This window comes from Trachemys scripta, chromosome 14, assembly GCF_013100865.1.
Source record: "Trachemys scripta elegans isolate TJP31775 chromosome 14, CAS_Tse_1.0, whole genome shotgun sequence".
NCBI classification, from domain to species: Eukaryota; Metazoa; Chordata; order Testudines; family Emydidae; genus Trachemys; species Trachemys scripta.
Genome location: NC_048311.1, coordinates 17,018,541 through 17,033,906, shown reverse-complemented (window position 1 = coordinate 17,033,906; position 15,366 = coordinate 17,018,541). Strand labels below are relative to the sequence as shown.

Here is a 15,366-nt window from a genome sequence, read left to right as displayed (position 1 = left end):
TCTAGCCAGCTCTATTGCATTGGATTGTAAAAGCTATTACTTTTGTGAGTTACACGTTCTGATTGGTTCTTGTTTTCTTTTTTAATAAAAGGAGCTCTTCTCTGCCAAGTAGCAAACTACACAAGAAGCCACTATAGTATGTTGGCAGCCCGAAGCCACACTACTTTTGCGCTCTGATGCTGTCAGATTCACGAGCTCTGCAGGACTAGGCTAGGATGGGAGACTGCCAAGGCCCACCCAGGTACAAGAAGAAGCGGGAGAGTCAGTAAGCAACACTTGTCCCGGTGAGTCGGTGCCGATCCAATGGCCCAGCAGGGTGTCACTGCGCTGCTGGAGATGAAGTCTTTGGGATGGATTGTAAAGCCAAGGATCTAACCATTGGTGACAACTGGAACTTATTTTGCATTTTGTTGCTGGAGCAAAGGTGCTAGCCTTAGCATCCTGATCAGATGCTAAATCTGGTAATTACATTCTGCCTCCTTACATTACAGTTTCAAGTGATTATGGTCTCATTCCCCATTTGGGTCATGTGTTCATTAGGAAATCCCATGTTTGGAGCTGATACTGACCACAACTGATGGCAAGAGTGGAGAAAGATAAGTTGTACTCAGCATCATGTCTGCTAACTCAACTCCATGAACTTCTAGTGAAGACACACCTTTGTTCATGTGTCATTCAACAACAGTTGTATTCCACCCTAGATATGGCTGTACTTCACGAATGGACCTCTTCTTTTTCTCTCGCTCTTTCTCTCTAAGGGACATTACTTCAGCAGATAATGTTTGCTCAGTGTTTTGAGAGGCCCTGTGATACGTGCAAAGTATTATTACATTACTAGTGCCCTGAACTAACCCACCTTGAGTAATACTTAATACTGGTGAGAACCCCCCCACTTCTCCCCACTGTCCCCATCTTCGTGAATACTGCAGTCAGCAGTTGGATACTCCAGGGATGGGTTCTCTAGTGTAACCTGACATTAGGACAGATTCAGGTTGATCCCCATACTGAAAAGCAAGCAAGCAAGCAGCACGTGGTCATGTTATGTAGTTCAAATGCTGGAAGAGTGTCTCCATACCATACTGCACATATGTATTTAGTTCACATTACTGAAAACTGAGCTAGCTGCAGTCCAGGCCCCTCGGAGCACTGTGGAGCTGGCTGGGCCTGGGGGGTTTGTTTAGTTTTGTGCTAGTGCTGGGCAATCTAAGATGCTGATGGAGCTATCTGACGGGGGTGAGGCTGGAGGGTACTGGCACAGTGCAGGGCTGAGCTCGCTGTGAGAGGAGGAACTCTTCAGAGGACCTGCCAAAACCTCTGAACTCAGGAGTGCAACTGTGCTGGTCCTGCACAAGTCTTGGCAAATCAGACTCCAAACAATGTGGGGAAGGGGGGAGAAAAGATTTCTCTGCTTATTAAAAGAGACAAAGTCTCTGCCAATCACATACTGGGGATTAAAGTATCCCACGCCATACCTGTTAGCCCACCAATGCTTATAGATGGCCGTGCTGCCGCCCAATTCAAATCAGATTGTTTCCTCCCCACCACCAGTGGCACTGCCCACAGGAGCATGGCAAAGCCACTTTTACCCCCAACCTCATCACAGGGGACAGGGGTTTCCCCACTCTAGCTGATGCTCTGGTTTGGATGCTGGTGCCCATCAAACAGCACTGCAACAACTCACATTCCTCCTCCTGATGACGTGCTTTGTGAAAGGATGCCCACGCCCCTCAGCAGCGGCATTGCAACCCCACCACGCTGGCTCACGAGAAGTGGTAAGGCTCCCAGGCGCAAACCTGCACTACGCCTGGGCATCCCCACACCCTGAGCAGGGACTCATGTTTGAGTGACGGCCGCCTTCTTGGCCCACGCCCTGGGATTGAATCGGGAAGCCCCCCAAGCTGCTACGGCTTGAGCTAAAGAGCCCAGGCTGGGGGCTGTAATGACTCCTATTCCCTGCGGACATGCCCAGAACACTCACAACCAGTGTGTTACACTTGCACCGGGGGGCGAAGGAGGAGAGGAAGGAATAGCATCCCCTCATGCCAAGCAGCACTTCGCTCCCTTCTGCTACTCTGTAGTTTTAGGGCAGGTCTTCACTCCGGGGGGGGGGGGGGGGGGTGTCGATTTAAGATACGCAAATTCGCGTAGCTGAATTTGACGTATCGCAGCCGACTTACCCCGCTGTAGGGACGGCGGCAAAATCGACCTCTGCGGCTTCCCGTCGACGGCGCTTACTCCCACCTCCGCTAGTGGAGTAAGAGCGTCGATTCGGGGATTGATTGTCGCGTCCCAACGGGACGCGATAAATCGATCCCCGAGAGGTCGATTTCTACCCACCGATTCAGGCGGGTAGTGTAGACTTAGCCTTAGGTAAAGTGTCAGGCCCAAGCCAGCGAAAGACACTAGGAGAGGAACCAGACAGGGATGGCCAAAGGGAACATTTTTTGCAGGGCTGACAGGCCTGCAGTTTGCAAGAACAAAGAGGGTTCCAGCTTCCGCAGGATCTGGGGTCTGTGTCACTTGTGACTTTTTTGGCCAGATCTTTCACTTTGGCCCTGGGCCAGGTCAGGCTGAGATGCCCGCCCAGAAGTCAAACACTAGGCTCACTATCGACAGGGTTAAGAGAATAACTGGAACTGGCACTACCAGGGTCTCTGCTTGGGATGCCGCCACAGAGTCGCGGCAGCTAATTAAGCTGTGAACCATTAACCTGGATCCCAGCTCAGGGCAATGCCAGGACTCTTGGCCAGATGCATCCACAGCTTTCGCTCTGCTTCTCACTACACGGACAGGGGCTGCCCTTTTGGGAACACCCACACTGGCATGAAAATTCTCCCACTGGGGGGCAGCTCCTTGTCTGGGGGGGAACATTCACGTTCTGCAACTAACAGCCTTCAGGCTCATCGCAGGGCCTTTACCGTCTTCAGTTTGTTCTCTGAGTGGAGGATTACTTCAGGCTGCAGACAGATTTAAATGCAGTTGGGGTGGGTGAAAGGGGAGGACTGTAATTAAATCAGAGCCTGAGCGTACTTCAGCAGGGATGTGAGTGCAAGTCCCTGAAGGGTAGTTATACACGCACTAGATGAAACAAAGAGTGGAAAACTGATCGAGCAGTCGGGCAGCTTCACTCACTCCAAACTTCCACCAGCACTTACTTTGTTATGAGATTGTATTCCCCGCCCCCCCCCCCTCACACACACACACACCCCCTCCCAGTGTGCTGCTGCAGAGACTGGAGTCCTGCAGGGTAAAAGATTGCGGGGAAGGGGTGGCCACACTGGGGAGGACATGCCCCTGATTTTCACAGGAGGGGAAAGATGATCTTGTGGTTGAAGCACTGAACTAGGACTCAGGTTCAATTCCCAGCTGTATGTGACCTGAAGCAAGACATGCTGTGCCTCAGTTTCCTCCACTACAAAATGGGAATGAAGATATGTCCCTGCTTCACTGCAGGGGATACAAGACTGAATTCATGAGTGTCTGTGAAGTGCTGTGAAACTATGGCTACAGAGGCCCCAGAAGTATCTAGACACACAGACCCAAAGCCATGACCCATCACCCCTGCCCTAGGGCTCTGCTATTTCTTGGTTTTCTACAGCCCACTGTACGAAGCTCAGTTTCTTTGGCCCATGGCTGGCTTTTAAGTCCCAGTGCTTCTGGAGGGAAAATGTTGCTTTTCGAGAACTCGCACCATTTTTAGGAAGAACAATCCCCCCGATCTTAAAATCACACCTGTATTCTCCAGGCCCATTCCAGATTAGGCCCTTTGCCTTGTCATTGCCTGTCTCTGGCCTACATGCCTTTCTGGCAAGAGTCCAGACTTGACTAGGTTAGTCCTTTGTGCTCTCCTGAAAAGTCAGCACATTGGGCACATGCCCAGAGCCCTCAGTTCAAAGGCATCCCTCAAAACTCTTCAGCGCTCCACAAGGGTTGGAGGAGGAGATACTCCTTCTCTTTCCTATGCTCTCCAGAGGCTCAGGCTGCCACAAAGTAATGATGCTGTAACAGGCAGTAGAAATTCTAACCCAGTTCACGAAAGAAGCTTCCTCCGGCATCTCTAGCTATGGGCATCTCACAGCTATCTCCAAGCTGTGCTGGCATTCAAGAGAAGCAAAGGGCAAGCCCTGCTTGTGCTTGGTTTCAGAGTAGCAGCCGTGTTAGTCTGTATCCACAGAGTTGGTAAGACAACTCCCACCTTTTCATGATCTATATATATCTCCTCAATATACGTTCCATTCTATGCCCACGAAAGCTTATGCTCAAATAAATTTGTTAGTCTCTAAGGTGCCACAAGTACTCCTGTTCTTGTGCTTGGAGAGTCACAGCCTTCTCTATTATGTCAGGCATGCACTTCAGACTAAAAACCTACATAAACAGAGTAAGAAAAGACAGGAAAAATCCAGCCTGAGGATCTTCCCTTAGCAGATAACAACAGAGTGCAGCGCTGAGCTGAACCAAAAAAACCCACACCACCTCCATACACTCAGAACTGAGAGCAATCATCTCTGAACTCCCCAAAAAGCTGCCAGAGGATGTGAGATGGCAGCCGGCCAGGTTCAGACACCTCCATTTTTCCAGCCTCCCCAGCCCTACCTACAGAAGCCCGGACAAGTCAACAAGTGGAGCCAATCGCTTCTCACTTTGCTGAAGAAGAGGTCGAACCCTACCGAGTCTGTCCCCTGCCCTCCCGCGCGCATAAGAGGGCCAATCTCCAGCCGTGGCCAGTGATAGTGACTCAATGCAGCTGTTTCCAGGCAATGGCAATCCCCTTGTTCTCCACACCCTAAAAGCACAGCCTGCCACATTTCCCAGAAGAAAAGAAGTATGACGTTGGCCTGGCCCTGGGACTCAAAGATCTGGGCTCAGTCCCCAACTCTGCCACAATGGAGGAGCGAACTGAAAGCTAATACTTTACACACCACTGGATGAGCGCCAAACACACAGATCCCATGGCCACACCTGATTCAGCCCCCCTGGTGCTAGCAGGTGCTGGGGACAGGGTCCTGACAGTCACTACCCCACAGACAAAGAGTGCCTAGCAATCCCGGACTGATCTGCTTGCGGATTCGCTATGCTGCCCTGTAGGAGAACCCAGGGCCAGGAACTCAAGGAGTTTTGCTGAGCACAGATGCTGCTGGAATAACGCAAATATTTCCAGGTCTCTTTCTGGTTGGGGGAAGGGGGAGGAGCTGGCAATAATCCCCCTCCCACGAGGACCCAGGAACAGAAGGGCCCCACACTCTGCACTGTCAAGGAGGCTGCCCCAGACACAGCTCAACAGGAGGTTGGAGGGAGGGAGGCGACGCTGGCTCTTGGATCCACCCAGTCCACAGATGGCTGGAGCCTGGAGGGGTGGCAGGCCCGGCCCGAGGAGGCACAACGGCGGGGAAGGAGACGGGGTGGGGGTAGTTGCCAGCTGTTGTCCTGCCCCCTTGAGAGCCCAGCCTCTGCTGAGGCCTTCGGGCGCACAGAGCCCCCAAGGCAGCTGCAGCGCTGAGACCCCCCCCGGGAACTCCGCCTGCCACTCACCGGCCCAAGAGCAGGGAGGGGACCCGCTGCAAGGGCAGCCCCGTTCCCAGCCCCGCGCCTCACCGCAGACCCAGCCCTGCCCAGAGCGTCCCAGCTGAAGCGCCCACTTGGAAACTCACCAGCGCGCAAGCAGCCCCGTGCGCTCCTCCAGCCCAGGAGCCAGCGGCCCCCTCCCCAAGTCCCGGCAGATCCCCCCCTCCCCCCAATCCAGCCTCGACCCAGGCGCTGCCTCCTGCTGCTGCTTCTCCCCCGGCTGCCCCTCTGCGCGGGGGGGGGGGTTTGATAGCAGTATCCCCCCCCAGCGCTAAGTAGGACCCCCCGGGAGTGCTCGGGGGCTACCCCGCGGCGCAAGCTCCTACCTTCGAAGTCGGAGATGATGCCCTCCAAGTGCGCGTTCACCGCCGGGTCTGACATCGCGGCGCGCTGCCCCCACCCCCTCCCCAAATAAAGCCCCCGGCCGGGGGTGGCTGCGCTGCGGCCAAACTCCTGCCGAGCCCCTGGCCGGCCGGACAGCAGGATCCCAGCGACCACGGGCTAGGTTCGCTGCTGAGCTCGCCGGAGCCCCTCTGGGGCCCCCTCCCGCTCGCAGGCTCGGGCTGAATGAATGGAGGAAGGGCAGAGGGAAGGAGCCCTCCCCGCTCGCTCACACACACCCAGGGCACAGTCCCAGCCTCCCCTCCTCGCACTGGCTGCTCGGCACGCCCGTCAAACCTGCCTCCCGGCTCGGAGATCGGGGGGCACGCAGCCACCTCGCTACCGCCGGCTGCTGCCTCGCCGCCCTCCGGCCCTTTGGAGAGGGGAAAAACAGAGCGGGAGGGCGGCGATCACTCCTCGCTCCCTGAGAAAGTGCAAGTGAGTCGTGCCGGTGTTTGCAAACACGCTGTGCAAGGCGCGCTGGCTGGGGCGGGCTAGCAAGGACCCCGGAGCTCAGCTGGGTTGAGCTGGGGTGATGCTGTTACAATTGGGGGTGCCCCTCACGCACTCCCTGCCACTGGGAGAAATCACCTTCTGCCACTATGGACAGGGAACATGCCACCCTGCAGCCCCTTTCCGGGGGGGGGGGAGATACTCATTCTCTATGCCCAGTACTGACACAGGCTTTCCCCCACTGCTTCTATACCCCCCCCCATCTTTGTTTCAGGTTTTGTCTACATGCAACAGTAACTAAAATGGGTTTAGACACTGATTTAACCGCCTGTAGTTAAACGGGTGCAATCCACCCTTATATGGTGGATACTCTTACATCAGTTAAGTTCAGGGGAGAAACTACCCTGCTATAACCAGCTTAGCTGCCACCACGCTGTGGGAGGGTGGTAGAAAACCATAGCTATCATAGAATTAGTTCAGTCAGGGCAAACAATGGGTGTAGAGTGGGCCTTAAGGATTGTACCAATGCAGTGAGTTAAACCAGTGCAACTTTAGTTCATAGACAAGGCGTCATGCTTTCCAACCTTCTTTGGATTACACAGGACCTTCTTCCTTTGCTTTACCTCCCCAATTCCCCCTTGTAGTCTCTCCTCCAACAGCTTCAAGCCCTGCTGTGCCAGTAATCGCCTTTCTGTAGGAGAGACCCTTATGATCCACTCACTCTGTCTAACTGGTTAGAATATGCCCATCACTATAGCATCAGTGCATGTTCCCGCAGCTGATCAGAGATTGCTACAGAGCAGTTAGACATCATCATGCTGCATCTCCCTAGGGACTGAGTCTTCCGCAACTGGGTGGTTTCAGGCTGATATACTCTGGCCCTGGAGCCCAGGTGCAGCTTCTGACTCCGTTTTGTCACTCTCTGCCTCCCCTCTTCTCGGATTGTGCATCTCGCCTCCATCTGTATATTGCCCTCCCCTTCTGCTTTCCTCTTCTGACTGTGACTCAGATACTACAACCTTTACTCAGACCGGGTCTATGTAACCCCAGAGAAGGCTACTACTCGGCACGTTCTGTTCCATTCTAGGTAGATTCTTACGCTGCACTCTTCACCCTGTAGCATCTGAGTTGGGGTGGCAGAATCTGGCTCTCTGTCTTGTCATTCTCCCAACCAATGATTCCCCCCAGAATCATTTTGACTGTGCTACCCTAACCCACTGAATTTGTTCAGAGACAGTAGCAGGAAAAGTAGCATAAAACAGACCCACTGTAACTCTTTTTCTGCTAGGTCATGGGGGAAGCGATTTGAAAAGGAGCAGGCTGGATCTAATCCTCCATTGCTGCAATAGGGGCGCATCTGCAGATTTATTTTATTTTGCAATTTTTAATTACTTTTTCCCCCCCAAACACCAAAGAGACTTGTCCTAGCACACGGGAACCCAAAAGCGAAACGGACTGGCCCAAAGCTGTCTAAAGCTATGGGAAATCCAAAAGGCAAATGAGTGAAGGGTGAAAAGCACAGCTGATTTCAACTGCTGTCCAATCCAGGACTTCACCGAGTGATGTTCAGTTGCTGATTTGATGACATTGGTTGTGCCCTAGCATGTAACAGGGCAGATCACATGAACCAAACAAATGGATCGCCAGTCTAGATTGGGTATTTAACACTGCTGGTTTCAAGCCATATGAAAGCAGCGGCAGAATAGGTGATTTGTTTTTTACCCAGTTTTAATAATCTGAGGTTTTATTACTAATACATGGAAGGACTGCCTTAAAAAAAAAACATGATTGTTTAAACAAGCTGACTAATGCACCCTTTAAAACAGCAATATGGTATTTTAAGCTACAAACAGCTTGTCAGACATTTCAGCCTCCCTTTAAAAAGAATAATGTTCGTGTCTTGAATTCTTTACACGGAACTGGTAAACCACAAACAGTTCAGAGAGGTTTGCACTTTGCCTCCTTGCCATCACAGGTTTAAAAATAAGGTAGATGCTTATTGCATTGATAACATGTGAGCTTGCTCAAAAATACATGAGTGCAACTTTCTTTGGAAGCCCACGTTAAATGAGCCCAGTTATACATTCCAAGTGCGTTAGACAATGGCATGAGCTCACATGGGTTTACAGCTCGAATTGCCTTTCTTGTGATGCTAATCTCACATCCTTAGTAGTGGGCCCTTGCCATTTTCAGATCTACACTGAGTCTTTGGGGAAAGGAAACTATTGTTACATTATACAGAATCCAGTGCTGCTGACCTGTACCAGTGGCCTTGGCACCAATTTTGAAAGGAAACTTGTGCTTCCTTCTTGTATGGTGCTAAAGTGCAGGGGTTAAATCCACAATCCATTTTAAGTGGACAAAAAAAGCCCAAACCCCAGAGTCTGAGATTTACAATTGGCTAGTATAAGACAGTGGTTTTCAACCTTTTTTCATTTGCGGACTCCTAAAAAATGTCATATGTCATTTTCCCCTTTGGAAATCTTAGACATTGTCTGCAGACCACGGATCCAGGTTGAAAACCATTGGTAGAGAAAAGTTGCCTTGCTAAGACTGATGGAGAATTCTCCCAGTATTGGGAGCTGTATAACCTGAGTTAGATTGAGATGAGCACTGCTAATGGGCATAAGCCTCTGGTGAATTGTCACAATGGGGGTGGGATGGAATACAAATAAAAAATAAAGTGAGCAAGCAAAGAAAGAAAGAAATATGGAAGGAAAACAACCCATGGCCCTCAGAGGGGCTGAATAGTGCCGGTGAACCATACAGTGCCCTCAACTCCCATTGAATTCAGTGTGAGAGGACACTGCTGAGACCCTCAATGAGCCGGGTCTGTTTGGAGTCTGATGTTACCCTCCGAAATATGTCACCCAGGCAATAGTGTTGTACTGTGATGGAATCTGTGTTTTTGAGATGGGGAAGGGGTCAGGGAATAGGGAGTGAACTAGCTAGTGGAAAAACCTGCTAGTTCGATACATTTTTAATGCCAGTTATCTCAATGACAACAGAGCCAGAGCCTGGACTCATAGCTTCTCTGGGAAATACACCTCTTGTGATATAGAGGGAAACAGTTTCCAGAACAGAGATAGGCACAGGGAGATTCCATAAATACAGAGATAGGGGAAATGAAGTCATCAACAGGAAATCAAACCCCTTTCTCTCTGTTTATTTGGTAAAATGATACCTATTGTGGAGGAAATGGGAAAATTTCCACTGCCTCACACTGCACAACCTGGGCCAGGGGAAGAAACGAGGGAGAGAGGTTTGTATGGCCACATTGCAACTTGTTGCTTTCCAGATGATTCCTTTTTTTTTTTCTTCCATTCCCTTAGAGAATTACTTTTCATATAAGGCTGCTAAATGCCATCTGCTCTATTAATAGCACACTGAGTGGTACACAGAAAAGGAATATTAGAAAAGCTAACGTGGCATGCAGCATACTCAGACTTGGGGTATGCCTACACTGCAATTAGACTGCCACGGCTGACCTGTGCCAGCTGACTTGGGTCTAAGGGGCTGTTTAATTGCAGTGTAGATGTTAGGGTCCCTCCCTCACTGCAGGGTCCTAGCCGAGGCCCCAGCTGGAATGTTTCCACTGCAATTAAACAGCCCCTTAGCTCCAGCCCAAGTCAGCTGGCATGGGCCAGCCACAGGTGTCTAATTGCAGCATAGACATTCCCATAAATATTGAATAAAACCCTAACTGATAATGCTTGTGTGGGTTTGATTTAATCTCTGAGGAAAGCGACCAACATCTGAGCTAAGGCTGCCACTAGCACAGGGGTGTGAGAACAGTCAGTGAATTATATACCAGATCGGGTGTAACAACTGGGCACAATGAGAGGACTGGAGAAGGAAGAGGCGGCTTTCATTTGGAATTGTTTTGCTTTTGTTGGGTTAAGATATAGAGTTGTAGATTCTTAGCAGACTTGATATCTCCTCTCTTCCTCCATACAGCTGTCCTCATCTCTTCCTAGTTTCCAATCTGCCCCTAAACTCCTTGAACGCCAGATTTATTCCTGTGGTCTCCCAGATCTACCCGGTCTGCTAGGATTGGTGGGAAGGTTGACTTTGTCTAATGGGCAAACTCAGCTATCAACATCTCAGCTATGCGGTTGCTTTGCATCAGTCTGCACCACAGAAGATATTGAGGAGATGGGTACCCCACATCTAATCTTTGCTGGTAATAAAGATGAGGTGCTGTCAACAGATCACTAGGCCCAGATGAGGGCATCTAGAGCTGTGATGGAGTTTGGAAATGAGACTGAGGTGCTAACCCGGCTATGCAGTCTCTCATTGAAATCAACTACCAGGATAGCATCTGACTCTGTGCTGGGCCCCACCAAATCTCCAATCTCCCCAGTCAATTGTGTGCATCCTCGCTCACGCTGGAGCCTGAGTTTTCCAAATCCCATGGCAATCTTCTTCCTCAGAAGCAGCTAGTACTGGCCAGTGTCATTAATTGGATATGGGGCTAGACAGATCTCTGGTCTCATGCAGGCTGGGCAATTCCTGTGCTCCAGATCCTGCAGCTGCACAGGGATGGGAAGGAGATGCCAGGGACCATGGCATGGCAGAGGACTGCCCAAACAGCTGTAGTATAAAACAGGGGCATGGAGGAGTGACATGTCACACTGCGAGTACGCTCTCGTCTCTAAACCCTTCGGAGTCCCCCCTTATCGCTCTCACAGTCTGCTCCCACCTCGAACGCCAGGCTCAGTTGCAGCGGATGGCCTGAGTCATTGTGGCTAAATGAATCCTGTAGGCATGTTTTTTTAAATTATCCAGCAAACCGTAGCAGATAATTAATCCGCATCTCCCTCTTTTCCCTCCCCTGACTCTAATTAGAAAATGGAACCCTTTGAGGGGACCCGCTGTTCACATCGGGCAGTCAGACGCCTCCCCTGCTGAGCTGAATCTGCAGCTGTTCCTTGATGAATCAGCCCTCAACAGCTTTCCAGGCCAGGGCTCCCTTTCCATAGGATTCAGAGGGGTAGCCGTGTTAGTCTGGATTAGCAAAACCAACGAGGAGTCCTTGTGGCACCTTAGAGACTAACACATTTATTTGGGCATAAGCTTTTGTGAGCTAAAACCCACTTCATCAGATGCATAGAGTGGAAAATACAGTAGCAGGTATATATACACAGCACATGAAAAGATGGGAGTTGCCTTACCAAGTTGGGGGTCAGTGCTAACGAGACAATTCAATTTCCATAGGAAGAACCCACCAGCCTCTGTGCCCTGCAGGGAGAAGGCTGGGGCTTGGAACGCTCTATAGCTCCCCCTGTGGCTGATGCAGGAGCAATGCTGCCTGATCCATCCTGTCTGCTTTGGACAGAACAGCTACAGTGAAGTGGAAAACCAAGGAGAGAGGGGGCTTTTAACTATCAGGGGACAGAGGAGTGAGGAGCCCAGGTGACTTCACTGCTCCTTAGCTGCTCTCCCCCACCAATGAACTCTGGAAGATAGAGCCAGCACACAGGAAAGCTTTCCTGCCCATTCCAGCCCCTAGACAGAACTAGGATCCCTACCAAATCCAGTGCAGTGAACGCAAACACACACATCACCCAATGGAATCTTAAGCCAGCTGCTTAGGGAACAGGGAAGGAAAGGTTTGCAACTTCCTAGAGAAGGAAGGAAGGAGTGTCATTAAATTGGGCTGGGCTTCCTTTCTAACTGGGCTTTAAATGCCACTACAGTCAGTGAAGTGACTACAAAACTGGCCATTGTCCATGCACCCATGTGCACCCATCATCTTCTGAGTCATGTGTGCTCAGGTTTCCGCCACAAAGTTTCTGCTCACAACACCCCTAGGAAGAAGCCCTGTGATCTCCTTTTTACAGGTGGGGAAACTGAGGGAGAGTGTGTTCGTGGCAGAGATTTTCAAATGGGGTCAGCACATCAGCTGCATCTGGGTGGGGAGCTCTTCTGAAAATCTGGTCCTGGCTCTGGCTGTGGGTGCGAGCATTTCAAAACCTGACCCTGAATTCCTTTAAAACTCAGGACCCAGGAATGAATTTAGCCTGAAACAAAATACGTGCTACTAAAATACAGTTACAGCAAGAAGAGTGACTCTGTAACAATGATACTTATTTTCCATCAGTGTTTCCAGATCAAATTTGCTCACTTAGTCAGAGAATCAAGCCGTGCCTTTTCTCTTCCATGTGTACATCATGCACACCAGATCTTGACAACAATATGCAAAGGGCCAAGTCCTCCTCTTGTGCAACTTGGAATAACTCCCTTGATTTCAATTGAGTCTCTCTGGATTTACACTGGTGTAACTGAGATGAGAATCTGGCCCTAAACCTATTCGCTTCAGCAGGATTTATACTGGATTTACATGGCGTGAATGAGACTGGAGTCTGGAATTCAGACTTGAGTCTCAGTCCTGCTACCCATACGCAGGCAAAACTCTTTTAGACTTTAATGGCAGTTTTCCCATCTCAGGACTGCAGGATTGGACCCTGAGCTGACAGATCTGTTTAACAAGAGCTACACTGTCTCTGGCAACAGAAACCTTGTTTGTGCCAGCAACCTGAGCAGATGTGATACGGAAGATGCGGGGAGCACATGGGCCCAGTTTTACAGACTATAATGGAACACATGGGGGTCAGCAGTAGCATGCCAGGGGGCAGAGAGACTGGCCTGCAGCCCAGTGGGCTCCGTACAGAAACTCTGTCAGCTGCACACGGACACGAAGCGCCCCCCTCCCCAGGCGACGCTCCCAGCAGCACTCAGAGCCTTATTGACCTGAATGAGCAATTTGTCCATTTACACAGAGCGACCCGTGTGCACTTAATGAGTTTGCTATTGACCACACGGACCTCATGCTGCAAACACATGAGTCACTCATGGCATCAGTGTCAGAGCCCAGCTGGAAACATTTCACGTGGAGCCGTCAATTCCGGCTATTGTGTGCACCGAGGCGCTGGGAAACAAAAACACTGTCCGAAGCCTGTGCAGAGGGACATGCTGATCTCGCCAGCTTCGCCAGAACGCGGACACTCCAGCAGAGCCAACGCGGCAGTGTTGATACAGCATGCTCGCTGCCTCCCTTAGCCCAAGACAGACCTGCACCACTAGGGTATGGCTCAGGGAGGGGGGAAATAGGCAAATGATACCATTGCCATGCCTCATGGGGGGGAGGTTGGGAGACTTAAATGCTTTGAGATTCTTGAGTGGAAGGGGAAGTGGGATTATATCTACCCAAACCCTGCGGCCTTCATGGTAAAATAAGGTCAATCTGAAACTCTCCTCCAGCTTGTTTATTGTCGGCTCAGCGCTCATTATAAAAGTTCTGTTTAAGGTGCAGCCTTATTGGAGGCTGGCTTTTCACAACAAAGGCCAAGCGGGCTCTCCCACAAGGGGAACTAGCTGACAATGCATCATGCTGCGCACATAGAAATAATGTAGGGGCTACCCTACATTACAACATGCAGGCGCAAAACTCAGCATGGCAAGCACACTTGAACCAAGAGGTCCGAACCCTTTGCATGGCCCCCGAGGAGTTTAACACACACACATACACACACACACCTCCCATTGCAAAGCCTTCCCGTGCAGCTGTCAGAGGCATCGGACTCTGTTAGAAGTGGCTGGGCCGTTATCTTGAGCGAGAGGAGATGTCTTCACATTCGCAGCAGGAGACATTGTGCATGTCTCTCTGCTTGTGGAGGGAAAGGACAATGGGGTGGGGGGCGGTTAGTTTGGGACCCTGGTCCCCAGAGAAGCAGGCCACTTTGGTTACTGAAAACTTCCTGGCAGTCCCTAATTAGAGAGGGCTCGGAGGAAAAAATGAGCCAGTGTAACACCCATGCTTTGCTGCCAGATGTTTCTCCCTCTCCTTTGCAGCTGGTCTCTAGCTGAGAGCTTCCGAGCTCCTTCCTTCAGGATAAGGAGGCGATGTAGGAAGAAGACGGCTCTCCATGCTGAGGTGCTGCAGAGATTACCCTTGGCTACTCCGGCTTATACAACAACCCTGGCCCCTATCTCTCCTCCCACATACACAGCCTAGTTTTTCCCCCTCTCTGCCTGTCTGTCGCCCATCCTTCCCTCTGCGCTCCTTCTCAAGTTACACCAGGCTGCTAGGCGGTAGTGCAATGCTCTTTTCCTATCCAGCTGGGTATGTCATTCCAGAGAGCAACACACAAGCCAGCCGGGGAGTCAGCCTGTAGAGATGCTGCCCCAGCAGCTCCTTCAGCAGTGTGCTCGTGACCTTTTCAACCCAGAACTTTTCCAGTCATAAATATGCCAGCAAATGGCTGGAGAGTTTCCTCTTTTATAGCTCCCTACTGCTTTGCCATGAGGCCGTTTCCAGTGGTTCCTGCTACATACACCAGTCCCTGCTTGGCTTCTCCCCACCCTGCAGAGGCTCCAGTGATGTTCCAAGCCCCACATGGCATCTCTCGGGACCGTGAAGATCTATAGACACAAACTGCAGGCTGCCTGATCCAAAGCCTGAGTCAATGGGAGTGCAACAGGGTGGAGCAGGCCCTGAGAGCGATGGTGTCTCCTCAACCGCTTTTCCTTAAAGATTTTTTTTTTTAGAAAAAAACATCCGAAGAGCCGATAAGAACAATTCCTCAGTTATGTACCCACCCAGCTTCCTCTGCAGAAGGCACGGTACTATCATGGTAGCTTTACCTTAGTAAGAAAGTAGAAGAAGCAAGAGTAGGGGAAAAAAGTGAAAGGAAGGGAAAAATAAATCAATCTTTCCTCTTCTGCAAGCACCCTCCCACCCAAGATCTCCAAGGCCTTTGCAAACACCCATGAAGCAAACCTCCTAGCGCCTCGCTGAGAAATAGCCTGATCCTTGTTAAGCACATAGGGGAAATAAGGTGCAGGAAAGGTTTGTTCTGTGTTTGTACAGCGCCTAGCACAATGGGGTCCTGGACTTGGGCTCTTAGGCACTGCTGCAATATAAATACCCATAATCGAGTGACTTGCCGCAGGTTGAGCACTGAGCAG

General features: G+C 50.8%; 1 protein-coding gene across 3 annotated transcripts in view; it reads right to left on the bottom strand.

The window, feature by feature from the left end:
- The window catches only part of SEPTIN9 (septin 9), a 250,303-nt gene that overhangs the window by 138,257 nt on the left and 96,680 nt on the right, over positions 1-15,366 (bottom strand). The window contains exon 1 of one of the 3 annotated variants that reach the window (XM_034789889.1): positions 5,889-6,291. The exons of the other annotated variants lie outside the window; for them this stretch is intronic. Within the exon in view, the coding sequence (XP_034645780.1) occupies positions 5,889-5,943 (55 nt within the window). The 5' untranslated portion in view covers positions 5,944-6,291. Of the gene's footprint in view, positions 1-5,888; positions 6,292-15,366 lie in introns of those variants that run through there. 3 annotated transcript variants of the gene reach the window in all.